At 29.7% G+C, this 17,568-nt stretch overlaps 1 protein-coding gene and 1 long non-coding RNA gene across 3 annotated transcripts; both read left to right on the top strand.

Annotated features, from left to right (window-relative positions):
• The first annotated feature begins 12,810 nt into the window (after positions 1-12,810).
• LOC129939859 (alpha-tocopherol transfer protein-like) lies at positions 12,811-16,304 on the top strand. Of its 2 annotated transcripts, none has more exons than XM_056048036.1 (6): positions 12,811-12,930; positions 13,043-13,465; positions 13,553-13,660; positions 15,344-15,488; positions 15,696-15,909; positions 15,977-16,304. In XM_056048036.1, exons 2-6 carry the CDS (start codon positions 13,188-13,190, stop codon positions 16,129-16,131), a joined length of 900 nt encoding a protein of 299 aa, XP_055904011.1. In that variant the 5' UTR covers positions 12,811-12,930; positions 13,043-13,187; the 3' UTR covers positions 16,132-16,304. The 2 variants fall into 2 exon arrangements, with proteins under 2 accessions (XP_055904011.1, XP_055904010.1); XM_056048035.1 differs by having other exon boundaries at positions 12,843-12,979.
• A 673-nt stretch (positions 16,305-16,977) lies between these two features.
• Positions 16,978-17,477, top strand: LOC129939862 (uncharacterized). Its single transcript, XR_008780578.1, has 3 exons — positions 16,978-16,996; positions 17,058-17,196; positions 17,266-17,477. It is a non-coding gene; the product is annotated as an uncharacterized LOC129939862 (long non-coding RNA).
• The last annotated feature ends 91 nt before the right edge of the window (positions 17,478-17,568 follow it).

Genomic DNA, 17,568 nt, shown 5'->3' on the forward strand with positions numbered 1-17,568 from the left:
CAAAAACCATTATTTCGGTAAGAAAATTGCACGATTTGCAAAAGTCCTTTAATTTTTAAATGCTACACAAACTTGAATATTGTCAGATTAAAAACCACATGTCTTAAAAAACACCCGTTATATTCATCCATTTTTGAATAAAAAATAAAAAACATACAGGTTAAATTCAATTTTTGTTTATAATTCGGCCTTGTACACTGCAGTTTGGGTTTGATTTCTTGAAAATTGCAATGAATTGGAAATATAGAGCGTAGCAAGCAATTCCACATTCGCTTAGTACGGCTAAAGAACGAATCTCTGTACTTTATAGTACCACCGAAATTAGCTCATTTTGATCTGATGGGCATTCCTAAAAGCACTAGTATTACGGTTGAATTGTTTAAACGGGAGTGCAAGTGGTTATTTCAGGTCAGATGGGGAATAACCCTGTACTTATCGTATGCACATTTTTATTTTTTGTACGTAAACTTATTATATGATTTTTATTAATTTCAAAGACGCATTTCACAGCTTTTAGCTAAACAATTTTGGTGATTGGCGAAGCCATCAAGATAAAAATGAGCTAACTACTTAGAACCCACTTTAAAATATTGCTCAACAAGCTTTTAAAAAATACTATCATTTTCGACAATACGCCAAAAATTAAAATATTCTACATACGTCAGAATTATGTATGAACAAAATTATGGTTTGTCAAAATTCTGTATTTTCAAATGCTGTAAATAGTCTGAACAAGAAGAAAAAATGGGCACTTTTTTTTGCATTATCAAAACTTGTTTTTGATCTGATGTGAAGAATTTTTAAAACAAAATGTTTTTGAAAATGAGGTATTATTACAATTGCTCATTAACTCTAGTTTGCAAAAGATTTTAATACATATTTAAGTATAAACGTGAATTTTTGAATGTTGTTAGGGATTTATTATGTTCTTTATGCATTTTTATTGATTTCTAATACATTTCTTCTGGTTTTCAAAAAAAATACATGCAATCAAGTGTTGCAATCAGTATTTTGTGGACATTTGACATTTGGAGATACAGTATTATGACGTACAGTGTTCTGTCCATACAGCATACAAAATTATGCCCAAACAGTATCATACAGAATGTTGATCTTACAGAATTCTGAAAAAGCGAATTTCGTTAGCAAAGGTTGAATACATATACACATTTTAAAAGCTTTTCATAATACTTATAAATAATGTTTTCACAACTTTCAACACCAAAAGGCCTACAAAACAAAAGTAGGACCTGATCATAACGTATGTGTTTGTCAACTATGTACATACATACCATGAAACTCAAAATTATAGAAACCTTAAGTATTTATACTACTCATGGTTTCTCAATCATCTGCTCGGATGCATTCAGAACTGGAAACCACCAAGGATTTTCAAAACAAAAAAGAAACTCCTATTGGTTACACCATCGAGTGCTTCTGATGGTTTTCCGGTTACTCAACCCTAATTGCATTCGAGCACGCGATTCTGGGTATGGTGTGTTTAGTTTTTAAGTTTCAAGTTTGAAGTACATCCTGTGAACAGTATTGGAATCTGTTAAACAATCGCACCCCCTCTGGTACCGTATCGAAATTCGATTTTCCAGGTGTTTCAGTATTTTACTCGTAGTATTTCTTCTTTGTCGATTTATGCTTCTCTGCCATTAGAGATGATGGGAGGAGGACACTGTCCACTTAAATGCTTCTTCAATTCTTCATCGTCATCATACTTTTATGGTGGTGATGATGATGACCCATGAAGGGATGAATGTTTATATATTTTTTTAATTTAATGCGCGCATTTAGTTCGATTACACTTATTAATGGTTTTTACTACGGAGGATATAGACCCTCTCTATTATTTTACATATATTCCCAGTCGACGCAGAACAAGAAGGACCTTAAAACAATCCTTAAAGAAATTGCGTGTGAGTGTGCGGTTAAGTTGCCCGTGGTTACATGCTAAGTTTATCTTTATTCAAAAACCCTAACTACTTCATGGTGCAAACAAACCGATATCACACAGAGACACCCTCGCATTTTACTAGTGCTCATATAATGATTATGATGAACACAGTGATGGGGAAATGGAAAATGAAAATTTTTATAAATTGAATGAAGCGTTACGAGTCCTTTTTCATATATGTAGGTATATTATTATGTTACAAGGAGGCGAGTTGCATAATATTTAAGTAATTATTCTTCTCAAGCCCCTTGGGATATTGATGGATATTCTGGCTATAAAATTTAAAAGAGGAGGGATGAAAGGAAAAAAGCGTGAAAACGCACACATTTTCTTAAATGACAATAAGTGTTCTTAATTGTCTTATATAGCTCGTATGCTATTGAGTCTTTTTCGTCATTATTTTACAAATGGTATTTAAGAAATAATATCCCTGCTTAAGATCTAAACCGCGCTGCAATCCGCAAACCTATTGCTAGAGGCTAACACATTTTTAGGGTTACTTTTATACGAAATTTTAGAGCTTTTCTGGTTGTACTAAATTTAATAATTTAATTACTCCCTTTTAATGTTAACCATGAAAACAACACTTCTAAGGATTGTTAGCCAGCCGCACAGTCGTTATTGTTAAACTTTTACTTTTTTTGTTCTCTTATTGACGCCTCGGCAATGTTGCTTTCGCATAAACAGCTTAATTAATTTAATTGCTGGTGTGAATGTAAACCAAATGGATGAAATTTGAAAAAAGGGCTGATGATGGCGCTGTTGGGCTTATGTACAGCTTAATTTGTGAAATTGGAATTACCCAAGAAAATAAAGGAATTATTTAGAAAAAAAACATGAAAATATTGTTAGGTATTGCAACTTCATATTTGTTTTTACGTTTTTTTTGTGTCGATAAATTGTTGTTTTAGTGTCTTCCAATATGAAGTTTTATTTTTATTTTTAAAAAAAAGTAATTTAAGAGACACAAATGTATGTAAAATTCAAATAACAGTGAAAGCAAACAGTCTAGAGATGTAAAATCACAAGATCTCGGTGTCCATTTGCGAATGCCTCTTCGAGAAATAATACGGTCAGGAAATTTGTCTGTCAAAAGTGCGAATTTTTGTTTTTCCTATCTTATAGAAATCTTCAAAATACATTTGGTAAGAATCTGTACTTAACAGAGTGTGACTCTTACCGCACAAAAAACATTGGTTAACCAGGACCAATCTATGAGTTAATGACTTTTCAAAAGCTTCTAGACAAGCATTTGGCTTGGTTCTTTTAAATCTTCGAACATTTTCTCGTACATTTAAGACATTCTCCATTTAGTATAAGTTTGCAGTCGCGGAACATGTGACACAGCGTGTTTTTAATCATTTCTGTTACCATTTTAATTTGAAGTTAACAATGAAGATTGCTATTTCTTATATAAAAATGGGTATTTATTATTTCATTAAGGACATTTGCTTTCGACAAAGCATCATAGTTGGATACCATAAGTCTAAATGAGTTTCATCATTAGTTAGCAGGTTGTAACGCCGTTAATAATAATGTTGATAATGGTACATATATTAGGCATGCGTTTATTATAAATTGGATTTTTTTAAGGCTATCGAAGTGAAAAGATCGTACCCTGAATATTTTGTATTAGATAACTTATGTTAACATTTGCTATTTTGAGCGTGATAAAAGGAATTTCACATTCTTCGTTCCTATCAACAAATTTAATTGATCTGTTGTCTTATTTTCTGCGCATAACTTAAAAACACTTGAGAGATATTCAGCTTTTTGTTTCGGGTTTCCGGTTCATTTGCCATCTTGAGGTTTTATTGGTGATTTTTCTATCTAGAGTCTTTTAAAAAGCTCTACTGCTTTCTTTTAAAAATTTCGGTAATAGGATCTGTCGTCAGGCCTTCTAGAAATCTACTAATCTTTTTTGAAGTCACTGATTCTTTTTTAAGTTTGTTATTTAGACGGTTGAAGACTGTGTTTTCTGCGGATTGTGACTGCATTTTGAGTTTTAATAATTTCAGTGCGTAGCTTTTACTTCTCAAATGTTAAAAGATGATATACCAAAATAACAACTTGCCCAAATAGGTGGCTATTGGAAAGAAATATGTATTAGAAAATTATACTTGAACTTTAATTCTTGTTCTCTTTCTGATATTATAAAGTTCTAAATTATTGCTTATTCCATCAAGACGAAATCTTCAAATAAATCTAGCTTGAAGTTGAAGATCCTTATTTGTTTTTTTTTTTAATAGGAAAGGAATAATTAAGATTAGATTTGAATTATACATGGCGACCTGTTGTTAATTTGTTTGTTCTTTTTTTAAAGACTTATGAACATGAAAAGTACATTATGGAACACAATTTAAAAAAATTCAGATTAAATCAACAATCATCCATAGCCATTTCAAAGTTTAAACCTGTTGAGTTTTACGAGGCAAAACTTTAATTTTACTTTATACTAGGAAATGAATAACTTCAAAATATTATGGCAACTAAGATTTCGCATGGCAAAAAAAGAAAAGAAGAGAACATTTCAAAAATGTATAAAGGAACCCCTTTGAAACTCAAGTTCTTTTTTTTCTAACCACAAAACAGTTCCCTCCTTTGCGACACCTCATGATAACTCAAACATAATCATCGTTATTTTTGTTTTGCCCCCAAAACAAAAATGGTTTCGAATATGCATCAGTAGAGTCTTTCAATTCTCATCGGCATTGGCACACGCATCACTTGTCAATCCGAAAGCCTTTTACTTAAAGATATTCTAAAAAACAGATGCATTTTCATCATTTCTAAAATGTTAACCATCATCAGAACGCATATAAATTAAACAGAGACAAATATGTTGAAAAAATAAAAAAAAAAATACATTTACTCGTAAAGTGTCATATTCACTTCGCCATGAAGTGCGCTCTTCTGGGTTTTGTAACACACCCCACATTATTATTATTATAAACAATAACTCCTTTGTGTATGTTATTCATTACGATTGCATTTATAGAACTCTGCCTTTACATATGTATGTAAAGGACGAAGAGGGAATTCCTACTTCTGGTACTTCATAAAACATCCTTGATATTATACAGCCAACCATTAACGTCGAGAAGTGTCGCCGTCACAGCCACCGCCACCGCCGCGCCACCACCGTCATCTTCGTTAGTCTGGTTGAAGTTTGTACAATAACGAAAGTGAGAGTTTGTGTTCTATTTACACGTTTTTATTTTGTCATCAAGAAACAGTCATACCATACCCTTGGGCGTTGTAAAAGTAGAAGCTTTCAAATGGAACTCAACTCAAGTCCTCCTCTGTGTCAAATTTCCAATGCATTTTATGCAATATTGGCGATTGGTGGTTTGATTACAAGCAACAAAAAAACTCGAAAAGTGGTTCATACGCCCCCCTGTGTCGAATTGTTACGACAAGTATTTCACACATCGTGTAACGATTTTAATTACAATAATATTCTCTTAATGTCAAGGTTAAAATTATCATTTTAAGGAGCGAACCAAAATGTCCCGAAATATACGTTGTTTCATGACAGTGCAACTTAGGTGCGTTAAAAATTTATAAGTATAAATAATTTATGCAATCATAAAAAAAACCTAATCATTTGACGTTTTCTTTACCTCAATAAAACTACTCTTATAAACTCCAATTAAAAATTAATAGCATAATTCAACTGACAACTTTTTTAACCCAACACGAACACATAAAAACTATTAAGCAAAACAAATCGACAGACGGGATAGGAAGTTATCAGTGTGGGTCGCATCCCAGCCCCTTTTTTTTGTTTGATTTGACATTTCAACATACCCTGGTTACAAGATGAGATCGAAGAATCGAATCGAATTGAGATTTCGATCCTGGTATATGGTGGCACTGAATCGAATTCAAATGGAATCGAAATGACATTTTGGTTTTATTTGATACTGCTACGTGAATAACTTTTAAATAAATTTCAAATTTTATAACAATACTTTCAACACAAAGACGAGCGCCAAATTAAATTCAGCTTAGAACCAAAAAAAACTCCATTTAAATGAAGTATTTTTGCTTACAATAAACTAGAGGTAAAGAACTTATCGCTCGCACACAAGCAAAACCTCACACACCAATAACTCGATTCCCCGATTGGGGTTTACAAACAAATGTTCTATTCGATTCACCTCTTTCAGTGGGATTGGATCCAATAATCCTATTTCGATCCCATCCAGGTCTATACGGCCCTAAATTCTGATTCAATTCGGATTCAATTCTCCTTGTAAACGCGGCAAAATAGTCTGACGCCTAAACAACGCTTTAAAACTGTATTAATTTATTTTGGAATAATCAGATTCTGTTTGATGTACGTAAAGCGTGAATTTTATTAAGCGATGAAGTTCACTTTAGGTTAAAAGCAAACGCTAATATGCAACACTTCAATATTTGGAATGTATTTTGCGAATGTGTATATTATACGGTCACAAATGTTGGACCTCCAGATTACATTAAGTCCGAGCCAGCTGTTGTAGTAATATACCAAAAACCCATATTTAAATTATAGTTCCAGAATTTTATCCTTGGAATAAAGTAAATTTTAGTAGCTTTGCTTAAAAGCTTTTATTTCTTCTATAAACAAATGCGAATTGGATGAAGGAAATTAATTTGAAGTCAATATCTTCTGTTGTTCACGAAATGTCGAGAACCGAACATCAATTTTTTCCAATTTTGCGTACTGTTCTTTGTAGATTTTATATTTTATGAAAAAAACTGAATTTTTGCAAAGATATTTGAGCAAAAAATCAATTTTTACGAACTTTTAGAAATGCTTTTTAAGGTTTTTAATTTTTGTACAAAAAACTGTTAACTCGATTTTTCTCAAAATTATTCCGAATGCTGAAAATTATATTTTTTATAAGCTTAAATTAGTTGAAAGCCAAATAATTTGAGTCAAAAATCAATGTTTACCAAATTTTATTTATTTTTTTTAAATTTTTAATTTTGTAAAAAAACTTCGATTTTTTTTTTAAATTTTACTGAATGTTGACAACAATATTTTTTTAAAACCAATATCTCAACATTTTGAAAAGATATATAAATCGCAAATCAATTTTTTTTTTCACTTTAAATAATTTTTTTTTAGGTTTTTATTTTTTGTTAATAAAACTGTCGATTCGAATTTTCTCAAAGTCTTACCAGATATTAAAAACGTTAGTTTTCGTTGCACAAAACAGTTTTAGAGATAAAATCATTTTTTATTCGTAAGATTTTCGAGCCGAACAATTGTTTTTTTCAGTTTATTGATTTAAAAAAAATCCGTTATACATGTTTAGTATCACGTTACAATATATAAAATAAAATTTAATTCAATTCCCAAGCCTTATTGGTTCTTGAGATATTTAGGGTTAACCTAAATTGTCACCTTTATTTGGAAACTGCTGTGGTAAAAAAAAACCACCGACGCAATTTTCTTGAGAGCCCTTTCTGCACCTTTCTGAATTATTATTTGTACAACAAAATGTATTTGAAGTCGATATCTCTTCTGGTTCTTGAGCTATGCACTCACAGACATCTTTCTAAAAATCTTTTATTTCGACTCTAAGGACCTTGAAACGTCGAGGAACGTCAAAATGTATCCGACAAATCGGACCCATTACAATAACTCCCTATGGGAAGTTAAAAATTATATTTGATTTATTCAATTTTAAAGCTATATACCTCTACAAAAAAAAAAAAAAAAACCTTTCGATAATAGTCGATATTCCATAAAGTAATTTAAAAAGATTTAGGGAAAGCATTTGACTAAATATGGAAATTGTTTATTTCGTTCAAGTATTTATTAGCAAATATTGTAGCGTGTGCAATACAGTTCGAACACGAAACCAGACAATGCAAATCGTGTAATTTTGAACAAAAAGAATATACATACCTAAGGTGCTATTTGGGGGCATTTTGATCTGAGGGTCGACTTCCACAAAATGTGTTGGAAGACTTAGTTCTTCAAAAGTCGATACCGCACATTTTATAATTAAAAAAGCATATTTTTGTCAAGTAACTTATGCATTAGACCATGCTTGATTTAACGCAGTTCTGATTTTTTGGTTAGGTACTTGTTTATGATATTGGCATAATTAATACTCCAAGTTTCTGACTTCGAGTGAAGAACGGCAAGATGTCACTTATCAGTATTTTGTAGCCTTAAGAAGAATTTTCTTCAATAGAATCAGAACACAGTTGTTTAAAAATTATGTAGATAAAATACGTTTTTTTAACAAAAAAATCCACAAATTAAAAGTAAAACACACAATTTGTCTTTATAGATACATATACATACATATGTATGTATGTATGTGTACCTAGAGTGAATTGAATTATTTAAACAAAAATTATTTTAAGTCTCAAATTCAAAAACGACAGACAAATTATTTATAAATATAAAATTTTTTTTGACATTTTTATATGTTATTCCAGGTGTTACTAAGAACGTGTGTTTATCTCAGGTATTGTCGATGCATAAACCCTTCGCAATAACACTTCGATTTTAAAGTTAATGCATTTTCTTCATTTCGAACACAATCTCGTCTCTGTTTACCCAATACTTTCCGAAATAGAAGAAGATCTTATCACTAATAAGAGAAAAAAATGCCCGACATTTCACGAGCTCATCGCTCGAGGTCGGAAACTTAGATTATTAATTAACACAACATCAAAACAAAGTAACCAAATGCCGGATTTAACCCAAGGTCTCCTTCTATTTAAATGATAAAGTAACTGGACTAAATTATAAATTAATATGTTTTTTGTTTTTAAGGAAACCAAAATATCTTAACTATACTGAACAATTGATACAATAAAAAAAGACCCTCATTGCAGCAACCGGAGTGTTAATCAGACGCAGCTTTTTTTAGGACTTCATTCATGCTGAAATATGATTAGTAATAATATTTCAGTGCTTCTTTCGTTTAAACTGTCTTTAAATGTTAATAATAATAAATAAACCTTTCAGACGATTCTACAAATGAGTCAACTTAATACCACTTTTTATAATAACTACCAATTTAAATATTCAATTCATTAAAATTATTTTTACTATATCACTTACTTTGTCTTTTTAATTACAATAATGTTTACTTAAAAGAAATAATGACTTAATTTTATTTCTTTTCAGCAAATCTCATAACAAGAGTGAACTTCATTTGGGGCCATAAAATCAACCTTCAACCTAAGAAACTAAATCCAATCCTACAACATATTAAATCATTCTTCATTATAATATAGAGAAACAAGTTTTTAACAGATGAAGTCTTCATATCTCGTGTGTCCAGATTCCTTTCTGCGGTTTGCTTGAGTGCTAAAAGTGGAAAAATTTCCAAATAATATTTGCAATGCAGTTATCAAAACAATACCGAGCTGAATAGTTTTATTCATATATTAAATAAAAAATAAAACCCTACGTTAAAATTTTTAATATTTTAAAGCTTTCAATTTATTTTAAAAGTCTTCATATTTATCAATACTATTTGTTTTTTAATGTTTATCACAGGTAAAAAAGTTAAAATAATATTTGTTTTAGTTTCATTTTTATGTACATATATTAACAACTAAAATTCCAATCAAATTTCTTTCCATACAAATATTAAATAGTTTTGATTTCATTGATTAATTTAACACGTGCTTTTCTTCTTGTTGCTTTTAATAAATTGTAAAAAATTGTTCATCTTTAAGTATATTCTTATAAAATTAAATAAATAAATCAAGGTTAAACATAAAGATCTTTTACTTTAAAAACATAACGACCCTATACCATTAACACAACGCAGAGATATTCTAATCTCAAGATTAGCAAAACTGATGTTTTGGTACATTGCTCTACATTTGCATTTACGGATATAATTGTATTCTAAAAGGCGGCTATATTTTAAAAATCAATATTTTGTAGCATACTTTGGGGCGTTTAAATTTTACTTCGATAAATAGCTGCACCCTACTGAAATTCCTGGGCGCCTGGTATTTTTGCTTATTATGAGAAAAAATTTAACCAAAATTATGCACGTGGTCTGCGCATCGAAGTGTGCAACAAAATTCAATTTGAATGTTAAAAACACTGATAGCGCATTCTTCCTTTTTGTACTATAAATATGTAGATAGATACTCTTATGTATAATACTTTTCGTAGGGTTTTCAATGAGCTGAAATTGAATTGAAAGTTATTATGTGAGGTTTGGGTTCTATTTTGTGAATGTGCCATATTTGGTGGTGCACCTTAATTTGCTTGAGACCTAAATAGATAGTGGAATGAATTTAAGGGGCATAAGTTAATATTAAAGGAGTGTGGTCTGATAATTGTCTTGGTCATTTTCAGGGACTTGCTCAATGTCTATGGTCTTCTCACATAAATAATTTGATCGTGGCCAATTAAAGGGACATGGTCTGATTGTGGACTTGATTGAATTCATATTTATGTTGCTGCCTTATTCTTTAAACGTAGATAATGTGTTTTTTTCTATCAAATTCTATTATTATTGCAATTTATACTTACTTAAATCACCTGTACTGAACAAGTCGAACAGTGATGTAGGCAACGAAATCAATAAATAGCTCGTATTGTTTATTTAATATTTTTATGTTTTTATTTTTAATGTGTCTTATAATTATCTTAAAGGTTAGAAACAATTTCTTTTGCAATACCATACATTAAATTGGCTTTAAGTTTTCTTTTCAACAAAATTTATTTTTGAGTAATAATACTGTTAAATTCTTAAATTTACTTAAGGTTACATATGTTCTTATAAAATGGGTCAGCTTTAAAACTTCTGTTTGAATATTACATCAGCCAGCTATTCTATATTTTTATTTTTGTCTTATATATTTTTTTGGTTGTTATACATATGTATATAACTTAAGTTGCCGTTTTTGCTTATGAATTATATTAACTTATGTTAACATTGATTCCCCTTAGTAACTTTAAATTTTGTGGGGCTTTAAATCTTAATACTAGAATTCATATACATAGTACATACATAGGTTTTATTTTATACTAAGATGAATTTAGAATGTTTTTTTATATAAAATTATTTAAATTAATTATTTTAAAATTCATATTCTTTAATGTAAACTGCTTGTAAATTTGAATAAAATAAGCAACAAGTAGATTTTTTTCATATTTTTTTTCATAATTACATAGTTTTGTTTGTTGTAAATAGAATTATGCAAGTAAATAAGACATAAGACAAAGAATAAAAATCGTAAATGTTCATTCATCAAACATGTTCTTTTCTAGCCTTTTTCACATTATTTTATTCGATTACGATTTATGCATGTAGTTCAGTGAGCCTGAAATCATTCTATAAACCAATTCTGCGTTTTTTCCCAATTGAAAATAGCTTTAAATTTTGAATGGATATTATTGAAACCATCTCTTTTGCAAAATACATTAGAACAGTAGGCATATTTAACAGCTTTAGGAAACTCCAAAATCAAAATAAACATTACTGATGTCTTATGTACCTACATTTGTGGGTATAAAAAAGAGTGAAAATATTATTATTTTTTTTACCATCATTAATTTTCAGAAGAATACAAATTCATAAATTACATAACTTAAAAACAAACTTAAGGTTTCAGCTGTTTGAATATTAAATTAGCGGTTTTATATTTTGTATTGTTGACTTTTATTTTGTTTTTATATATAATTTAAGTTTGATGTTTTTGTTTATGAACAGTATAAACATATCTTAATGAATATTTTGTCTTTAAGTCTTAATAATAAAATTCATATTATTTTATTTTTCACTAACATGAATTAACAATGTTTTTTTTTCTTACATTAAATGATTTAAATTAACTATATTAAAATATACACTTTTTTGTAAGCTGCTTGGACAAAGTAAGTTTAAACAGCAAGTAGATATTTTTTTATTATATTCAAAATTAGGTACTATACAGTTTTATAAATATGTAGTAAATAAAATTATGCAAGTGAATTAGACATTAGAAGAAGAGATTAAATTCCCAAGCCAATCACGCTATTTATTCCATTAGGATATATTTCAGTGAACTTAAACTGACTCTATAAAACAATTCTCCATCTATTTGACTTAAAAATAGCTTTAAATTTTGATTGGTTATTATCGGAACCATCTTCTTTGGGAAATACATTCGATGAAGACTCATGTATTTCAGTTCGAGAGGTTCATCAATGATGAAACTCTTATCAAAAGCTTACTTTCAAAACAAAAAAAGGATTGCTGATTTGATGATTTCTGAACATACATCTGGGTATAGATACAGAGTAGAAATATTTTTTATAATAAATTTAATTGTATTGTTGAAAACGTAATTAGCATTTTTTATTGTTTATTTTGTTTATCAAAAGTATTTCACTTTCATTCATTTTGAACCCCATAAACTAAATCAAAAGTTAATGATAGCTCAAAACAATATCAAGTTAAGCGTTAAATACAAGCTGGTAGTTTGTTAACTACAACTATAATTAGCCCCTAATAGTTATTGTTTCAATGTTGAAAGTCCGTGACATCTTCTATCAAGCATTAACTTTATTTATATAGAGCAGAAACAGTACATACATTCGTATACTGCCACTCGTAATAACTAGACCAGTTCAAGTTGCTCATTCAAACAGAAATTCAAATTTAACTCTTCAAAGTCAAAGTCCATTGGCCCTTACTCCTTCCCCCTCTCTTACTCACTATTTCAACCAATATCAGCATCATCATCATCATAATACCTATGTAATTATTATTTCGTGATAAATTTGATTAAACCACAAGATACACGCTATTAGCAAGAGAGGCTCCGCAAGCTACAATCTCAAACACGCATCAGCAGCTTGTGTTCCCTGATGTGCTTCCTCTAAGCATCAAACAAACTAACGTCATTCATGATTACGGGTGTTGCGTAAACCTACAAAATATATATAATAAGCTTTTCCTTAGACTAAAACTCTCGCAACCGAATCCCCAATCCAACAGGTTTTCTTTCACAATTTTCAATTGCACATACTCTGCTCGTAGTTCCTATGTAGATATACATAAGTATCTTAATTTTCCATTTCACTTTTTATTGTTCGTTTTTCTTTTGCAGGCTTAGAGAGATTTTCCTCAAACTAACTAGATGCAGTGCTTGATAAGTGCTTGTGGAAAACGCTGATCAAAAAATTAAATCATACAAAATTAATTCTCAATCGTGATAGTTTTCCAAAAAATAACAAAATACAAAGTAATTTAAAATGAAAATGATTCCGGCAAATGTGGAGGAACAATATCGGAGGTTCCCCGACATGGATAAACAAGATGTCCTCAAATTGAAGCAATGGGTTCAACAACAGCCGCATATGCCGAATTTCAATGAATTAGAAGTGATCCTTTTCTTTCATGCCTGTCATTATAGCATGGAATTGACGAAACGTACAATTGAAACAAATCTTTCCATTCGAACGCATTGTCCTGAGTTTTTCCAAAATTTAGATATCGAACGGTCCGAATTGAAGAGGGCAATGAACACAGTGTAAGGACTTTCTTTTTGTGTTTTTTTTTTTTTCGGAGTTTTTATTTAGTTTGTTTGTGGTTTGAATTTTATTTTCTCATCGTTTAGTGCAATTTTACCACTTCCAAAATCAACGCCAGAAGGCTATAGAGTTATAATTGGAAGACTAGCCGATACGGATACTTCGAAGTTTAATTTTGCTGATATAATGAAATTGTGAGTGCAAATTTTTAAACATTAACTTATGGTAGTGATATTTTGGTTATTTTATGACGAGTGTATGTTGGTTTGCGTATAAAATAAAAAAACCTATAGTAAATCAAACAAGGCAAGAATGCAAAATACAATAATTATTACTGATTATGTTTTTTGTTTTAATAAATTATCCTCCCATGTTAGAGGCTGGTTATAAATATTGGTAAAATCCATCAGTAAATTTTTTGTTTTGCAGTTTTGAACTTCTTAGAGTAATAGTTTCAGAAAAATATCAATGCAATAAGATGGATTTTACTGATAACTATAATCGGTCCCTTTGAGAGTTTATGTTTGTGCTTCAAATCCACCATGAAAAATGTACTATTACGTAAGGTTTTTTGCATATTAGTTGAGAGTTTAAATGTTGTTACCATCTTTTCTAAAATTGTCAAACTTAAAGTAAGCTTTAAAATTTGTTCTGACACATTTTCTCATACACCCAACAGTTTTAGAAATAGAAAGCAGAAAGGGCGTAGTGTTAAACTATTTGTTTAGTTTAAATTGTTGGTAAAATAGGAGACGAGATTTTGTGACAATTTTAAAACAATGATTGAAAAAACTGAAATGAATGGTGTTTAAGCATTTCCAGTTTACTTTCTCTCATTCCACAGTTGATCCGTATTTTTGATAATTTTGCTGGGATATAAAGGAAAACAAAATTAATTTTTTTTTTTGGTGCACAAACAAAAGAATTCTTTTATAAAGTATTAAGAAGTCCTTAATTTGAATTTTTCTACCAGATCAGTTTTTTTAATTTGCAATTATAAAAAATTTTAAAACCTTAACAATAAAATTATATAAAGAAGATAATTTGGATCTTCTAGGCACACATTTTTTTTAATTCTAAAATTCAATCTATCTTTGATGTGATTGAATGATTTTAAAGTAGGATTCGAAACCTTTTTTACTACCTATTTTTATTAAAAAATTAAATAATTTGTGTTTTCCGACAAGAGGTTTAATTTTATATCTGAAAAACAAGTATTTTTTTAACAAATGGATGTGTAATTTATTGTGATAAGGAACGTAAATAAGAAACCACGTTTATCGCTTCAATCGATTGTGGAGCATTATCCTTATCTTTTACGTTGCTCCAAAGAAAAAAGTCGAAAGGTGTGATCATATCGGCCAGGAAAGGGTACGTTTTGAATAGTGAAAAGATGATAGCTTCAAAAGTAACAAATTCCTCAATTGCGGGCTACACAATATGAAACAATTTACATATATTTTGAATTATTAGTAATGCTATGATGACCGTTACCTTGTGGTACATATTGATTATCTTTTCAAACAATTTCAAATTAAATGTTTATTAAATACTGCCAAATAACAAAATGTTCACAAGTAACTTACTTACCATTTTTTTAGCAAAAGTACCAGAAGTAATTAGTTTAGTTCTTTCCTTAAATTATTTACATTTGCTTTTGACGGGTGTATTGCTATCCATTTGTAACATTTTTTGCATGAAAAAAAGAAGAGAACCAAATTAAATGAAAATGCTTGAATACATTCTTTAAGTTCAGACCTGCCCAAATTGTGGAACAATGTCCCGCTTTACAGAGCTGTCTAAAAAAAGAAATATAAGATTTAATAAGATTTAATAAGATTTATTGTATAATCCTACTTATCATTCCATGAATCTAGCTACTGCATGATTTTCGATTTATGGATCACTGAAGGTGGCATCGAACAAGGACACATACTTGTCATGGACTTGAAAGGTGTTACCTTGGGTCATGTTGCACGTTTGGGATTGCTGACAATGAAAAAGTTTTTGGTTTACCTTCAAGTTAGTAAACATTTTTAAGCAAATTAAGTGAACACGATCCAAATTTTACAATTTTCTAAAAAAAGCTTGTAACAATCGATTGATTTTTTGTAAAACTACACAGAGTCAAAACATTGATTATCCTATTTTATATTGTGATCGCTTAATTTTTAACTTTCTAAAAATATATTTTTTATATCCTGACGAACTGTCTAATGTCAATTTCAGGAAGCAGCAGCAATTCGTTTAGTTGGTTTTCATTTCATCAATATCGTACCATTTATCGATAAAGTCTTAGCTTTGATGAATCCATTTATGAAAAAAGAATTACAGGCAATGATCCAGTTGCATAGTAATATGGAGACATTTTATAAATATGTTCCCAAAGATGTTCTACCATCTGATTATGGAGGCCTAGATGTAGATAGTAATGAAATTAAAAGTAAGTTGTTCTATGTCTTGCATTATTTTCCCTTTTTAATACAAATAATTACATTTTTCTCCTCTAGATGCTGTTTATAAAAAGCAAATTACAAATCGAGAATTTATGATGGATCTTGAGAAGCGTCATCAAATAAATGAAAAACTTCGACCCGGAAAACCAAAAGATGCATCTGATTTATTTGGCGTCGAGGGAAATTTCAAAAAATTGGAATTCGATTAAGAAAGTTAAATGATTGATGTATTTTGCTGTAAATGAAGTTGTGTTATGGTGCAGGCGTATTTTTGTTTATTTCAATTTTTGTTTAAATATTGAAAGTGTCGTTTTAAATAAAATGTAAGATATTTTAAATAAAGAACTGTTTTTGTATGAAAAAAAGAAAGAGAATTTCGATTTATTGGGAGTTTGTTATTCATAAACAGGTCTTTTTTATAAAATTGGGACTATTTTACATATATCACCACTAAAAATCAGAAGTACTTGCTGTGAAGAATTATTTTGTATCAAATCTAGCCCTTGTGACTCCCTAGTAATAAAAAAGCACTTGTTACGCCTGAAATAGGTAACCCAAACCCAGTCCTTGATATTTTGTTAAACACTTGAAGTTAAGTTATAAATAATTTTTTGAGAATATAGTATCACTTAATTAAACTTCACTTTGGACGGATTATACTCAAAGCAGTTTAAAAAACTGCAACAAGAACACTTAGCGAAGAAATATTGTCTCAAATATCAAAAAGTCATCCGAACTTTACTGATTATTTTTTATTCCTAAAACATACATAAACATACATACATACATATGTACATTTCATTATAACAATTCTTCTACAAAGTCTATGAAAAATCAACAGCATGTCGACATGCAAGGTAATAATTTTAAAGTATCTCAATTTTCCTATCACACTTTTAGAGGAAAAACTTAATTACCACAATAAATTATTATAGAATTCAATTTAGATATAATCTAAAAACATGTTTTGATGCAGGCAAATAAATATTTAATCAAATGTTAATGAGATTTGTTTTGTAGCCAAATTACTTATTGCAATAAGTGTTTGATTGCAAATTTTAATTATGCGTACAGGTATCATGTTTTGATAATATCGCAACATGTTTCTATATATTTAATTGTTTTATTCCTTCAGATATTTTATTGTTTAGAGTACTATTTAAGAACATTCTTTAATTTCCAAATATCAGTACTACCGCATATTTAACACTATCAAGAATATGAAATTTCCAAGCGCTTTGCTGACCCTTTTCCTAGGAACTATTTTGATGATGGTGAGAATTTTCGTTCAATTGATTTTGAGAGACAACAAAGATTTTGATTCAGTATTGTTCTTTTTTTAGAATTTCGGAACATCTGTAGGCCAAATGCCACCAGGTCCACCTGGTGGTGGACCTCCATCAGGTATGCCTTCTGGAGCTGATGGTTTTATGGGTGGATTAGGAGGTGATATGTCAATGGGTGGTGGACCAGGGAATGCACATGGCTAGGTTAAGCTCGTCGCTAAATTTAATACGTTTTAAAGTGTATTAATAAAATTTCAGAACATTGAGCAGCTATTAGTTTTTTTTGTTTTGACTGTACTAAAAACTAGTTTTTCATTGGTTTTTTGTCACATATGTTACAGTGGCATCAGCTGTTTGAAA

Source organism: Eupeodes corollae, chromosome 1, assembly GCF_945859685.1.
Source record: "Eupeodes corollae chromosome 1, idEupCoro1.1, whole genome shotgun sequence".
In the NCBI taxonomy this organism is placed as follows: domain Eukaryota; kingdom Metazoa; phylum Arthropoda; class Insecta; order Diptera; family Syrphidae; genus Eupeodes; species Eupeodes corollae.